The sequence below is a fragment of the Poecilia latipinna genome, unplaced genomic scaffold (assembly GCF_001443285.1).
Source record: "Poecilia latipinna isolate Pla-1442-1.1 unplaced genomic scaffold, P_latipinna-1.0 Scaffold1296, whole genome shotgun sequence".
Lineage (NCBI taxonomy): Eukaryota > Metazoa > Chordata > Actinopteri > Cyprinodontiformes > Poeciliidae > Poecilia > Poecilia latipinna.
This window is the reverse complement of record NW_015113912.1, coordinates 1-3,283: the sequence shown is the minus strand read 5'-3', so window position 1 is coordinate 3,283 and position 3,283 is coordinate 1. Positions and strand designations below refer to the sequence as shown.

The window sequence follows — 3,283 nt, the reverse complement described above, 5'->3', positions numbered from 1 at the left end:
CCATAAATCCACAAAGACATTATAATTACCTTCTTAACTAGAGATTGTATTTGCCTCTTTATTAAGAATTTACTTATTAAATGATATGTACAAAAAACAAAAGTTATAGTTTGGATATTTTGTTATTAAGTTGTTCAAGAACTAAAACCTCTGATATTCATATTTCAAAGTGAGGTTACGCTTGGATGTTAAAATAATTTCAGAATATCGATCAGGGTTATTACCAGGTTTTACAAAGAAAGCAGCAAACATCTAAAACAACACACAGGACAAATATGAATTGTAATAATATGATACCATTGTTTACCTGTGTGTGATTTAAGATTTTATTCATAATGACTTTTATAAAAAATGCAAACTTTAACAAAAAAGAAATTAGCAAATTATGTTGTACAAAAACAAGACTAATGTAACCCAGTTTAAATCCATAATGCCACATCTCTTTATTCACTTCTTTGTTTTTGATCTTTACTGACTCTCTACTTTTGGTTTCACTCATTGATTACTTTTAACATTTGACAGCAAAATTTACTGCCAGATGTTATTATTAATTAATGTAAATAATTAAACTGCAGGTGAAACAACAATCCTGCCATTGTTCAGACAGCACTGAAAACGTTCAGGTTCCTTTTTCTCTGATGAACTGAGCCAAAACCTGGTCATGTAGGAGTTAACATGATGCATTTCACTAGAATAAAAATACCTGGAAACACTGTTCTGTTGTTGCTTTTACCTGTTGTCCAGATGTTCAAAGCTCTCTTCTGTACATCAAAACTAAATTTAACACATTTTGCAAAGAAAAATTAGGGAAATGTTTTATTTGGATATACAAACTTGGTAGAGATATAAAACTCACTGTTACAATTTGTGACTATCTGTGTTTTTGTGTATTTATTTCTGTGGCCTTGTTCCCGTGAGTCTCTGTGATGGCCTGTCCTCCCTGTTGATTGATTCCAGCTGTGTCTAGTTTTCCTGATTACCCTCCCTGTGTATTTAAACCCACCTGCTGTCTTTGTCTCTTGTTGGGTCCTCGTCTTATGTCAGTTGTTGTCTGTGTTGGCTCTCAGTAGAACTGTTTAAGTCCTGGTTAACTTGCTCCATGTTCAGTCTTTTGTCAGTTGCTACCGGTATTTAGCTGTGTGCTATTCTCTTTGCAGTTCTGCCTGTATTTGGACTGTTTGTGCCTTTCATCATTAAATTCATCATTTTCTTCACAACCTGGGTCTCTGCGTTCATCCTCACCATCTCTCCGCATCACACATCATGACACAATTGTAGTAGCATGAAATATTGTATGGTTTTGTTTTGAAATAATCTCTTTAAAATATACACTGACAAACATCTTGAAAGTTATTGAGTAAACCCTCTGGATTTTTGAATATAATCAATATTTGCAAGTTTTGGTATCAGGTAACTGACTTTCTGATATTCCTCATGAAATATGATAAAAATCAGGTTTGCTCTGTTGTATTGGCTTAGATATATGAATTTCATTTTGCATAAAAGACCAGATAATATTTTAAATATGGATCAGTTTTCTCCATACATTTTTAAACTGGGTATTTTGTTTGTGCTACTTAACATTTAATATTTAATATAAAACAGTAAAATTGACAAATATTTTCTGATTTCTTTACCTATCTTTCGCTTGTTTTTCTGCAAACAAATAGGACTTTAAATAGGATTTATATATGAAATAATTTATGAATAGTTACTCTGATTAAATTCTATATTTGGTCAAATAACTTTTTAAATATATTTTTAACTATTGAGGTGCTATTTTATGGGGACTTTACAAGACTCCACAGTGTGTCAGCAACTTCTTCACAAGCTTCCGCATTTCTATCTGTCTGTAATTTGTCAAAGCGAAAACACAAAGACATTGATCTACAACAGAAACCTGAATCAACTCAGAAGAACATGAGAAAGAGAAAGTGTTCCTTCCAAAGGCAGATCATTTCCTTTAATATACACACATTATGATCATCTTTGTGCAGCTTAGGAACAACATAAGATTTCACAGATCAAAGTGTCATGAAAAATGTCAAGAGAAAAGTGACATTTAAATCCTGTATGATCTGTTTGAACAAGCAACTTCATCTTAATATGTAGATACAAGAAAGTTAATCACAAAATAGGCTTCCCTTAAAGTAACATAAAAGTCCTTTAAAAACTATAATTAATGAAAAGTGAAGGAAACATAAAACTGAATCATACTGTCTGTTATGTTTTTGTATGTATCTGTTAATAATCTGTAAAAACTGAGTGTGAAACAAATCAGAACTCCAAACTTTTTCATATGAACAGTTAATGTGTGCCACTTAAAGCGAAATACTTTCTAATCAGGCTATCATTTTAAATTTCTACATGTGTAAATAATAAATATGAGAAACAGACAGAAATCTAACTTTAAATCTTAAGTTTTGATTTTGTTGCAAAACCACCAAAGCTTTCAATTAGAAACTTCTTACATTTTTAACTTATTTGAATGTAGTGCTTTCCTGATAAAGTTTCTCAGTCTGAATCCTTCATGTTCAAACAGATAAAGCCTTCTTCTCACAGATCCATGCGTTCTTGTCACCACATATTGCTGTATTCCAACCTCGGCCATTAAGAGAAGTTACACAGTAACCATCTGTGGCAGCCTGCTGCTGTATCCAGGTTCTAAGAAAAAACAAAACAAAAAACACACATCTATTAGATCAAGGCTGATAGATTTGTTTTATACAAAGTTTAAGAAACAATGTGTCTCTCACTGATCTGTCAGATTACTGCCATCTATCCATTTCCATGTCCCCTCTACAGCTCTGAGACCAATCCAGTATCCATTAATACCCTCTTCAGAAGGACTTTGTGTATTGACATGATCCTGAGAACAACATAAAATCAGACAAAAGTAAACCTTTACATGACCCTCTGCTTTTATGTTCACTGAAAATTAAGCACCTAGAATTATTAGACGTGAGTTTTCTTTCTTTTTCTTTTTTTCTTTTAAATCAGTGTACATTTTAATCTATTAAAGCTGTTCCACAGTTCTTCAATTACCTTTTCAGTCTGATTAGACACAACAGTCAGATCTGAATTTTTTCTTCTGCAGTCTTCTCGTGCTTCTTCCCAGGTTCTCTGATTAGGGGGTTTATAGTTATTATATGCATAACAGCTGGACATGTGATCATTCCAGCCTTTCTGGCAAGAAGTGCAATTTCTCCCTGAAATAAAAGTGTTCAAAAAAAATAAACGTGACACCATAATGTTATTAGTTAGTTTTGAAAATAATATTGTA

The 3,283-nt window shown here is 32.3% G+C and overlaps 1 protein-coding gene across 1 annotated transcript; it reads right to left on the bottom strand.

Moving 5' to 3' along the window:
- Positions 1-1,939: 1,939 nt before the first annotated feature.
- LOC106961396 (C-type lectin domain family 17, member A-like) lies at positions 1,940-3,211 on the bottom strand. Its single transcript, XM_015055115.1, has 3 exons — positions 3,046-3,211; positions 2,757-2,869; positions 1,940-2,664 (listed from the first exon to the last, which is right to left on the bottom strand). The coding sequence occupies exons 1-3, from the start codon at positions 3,166-3,168 to the stop codon at positions 2,535-2,537; spliced, it is 366 nt and encodes a 121-aa protein (XP_014910601.1). The 5' UTR covers positions 3,169-3,211; the 3' UTR covers positions 1,940-2,534.
- Positions 3,212-3,283: the final 72 nt, after the last annotated feature.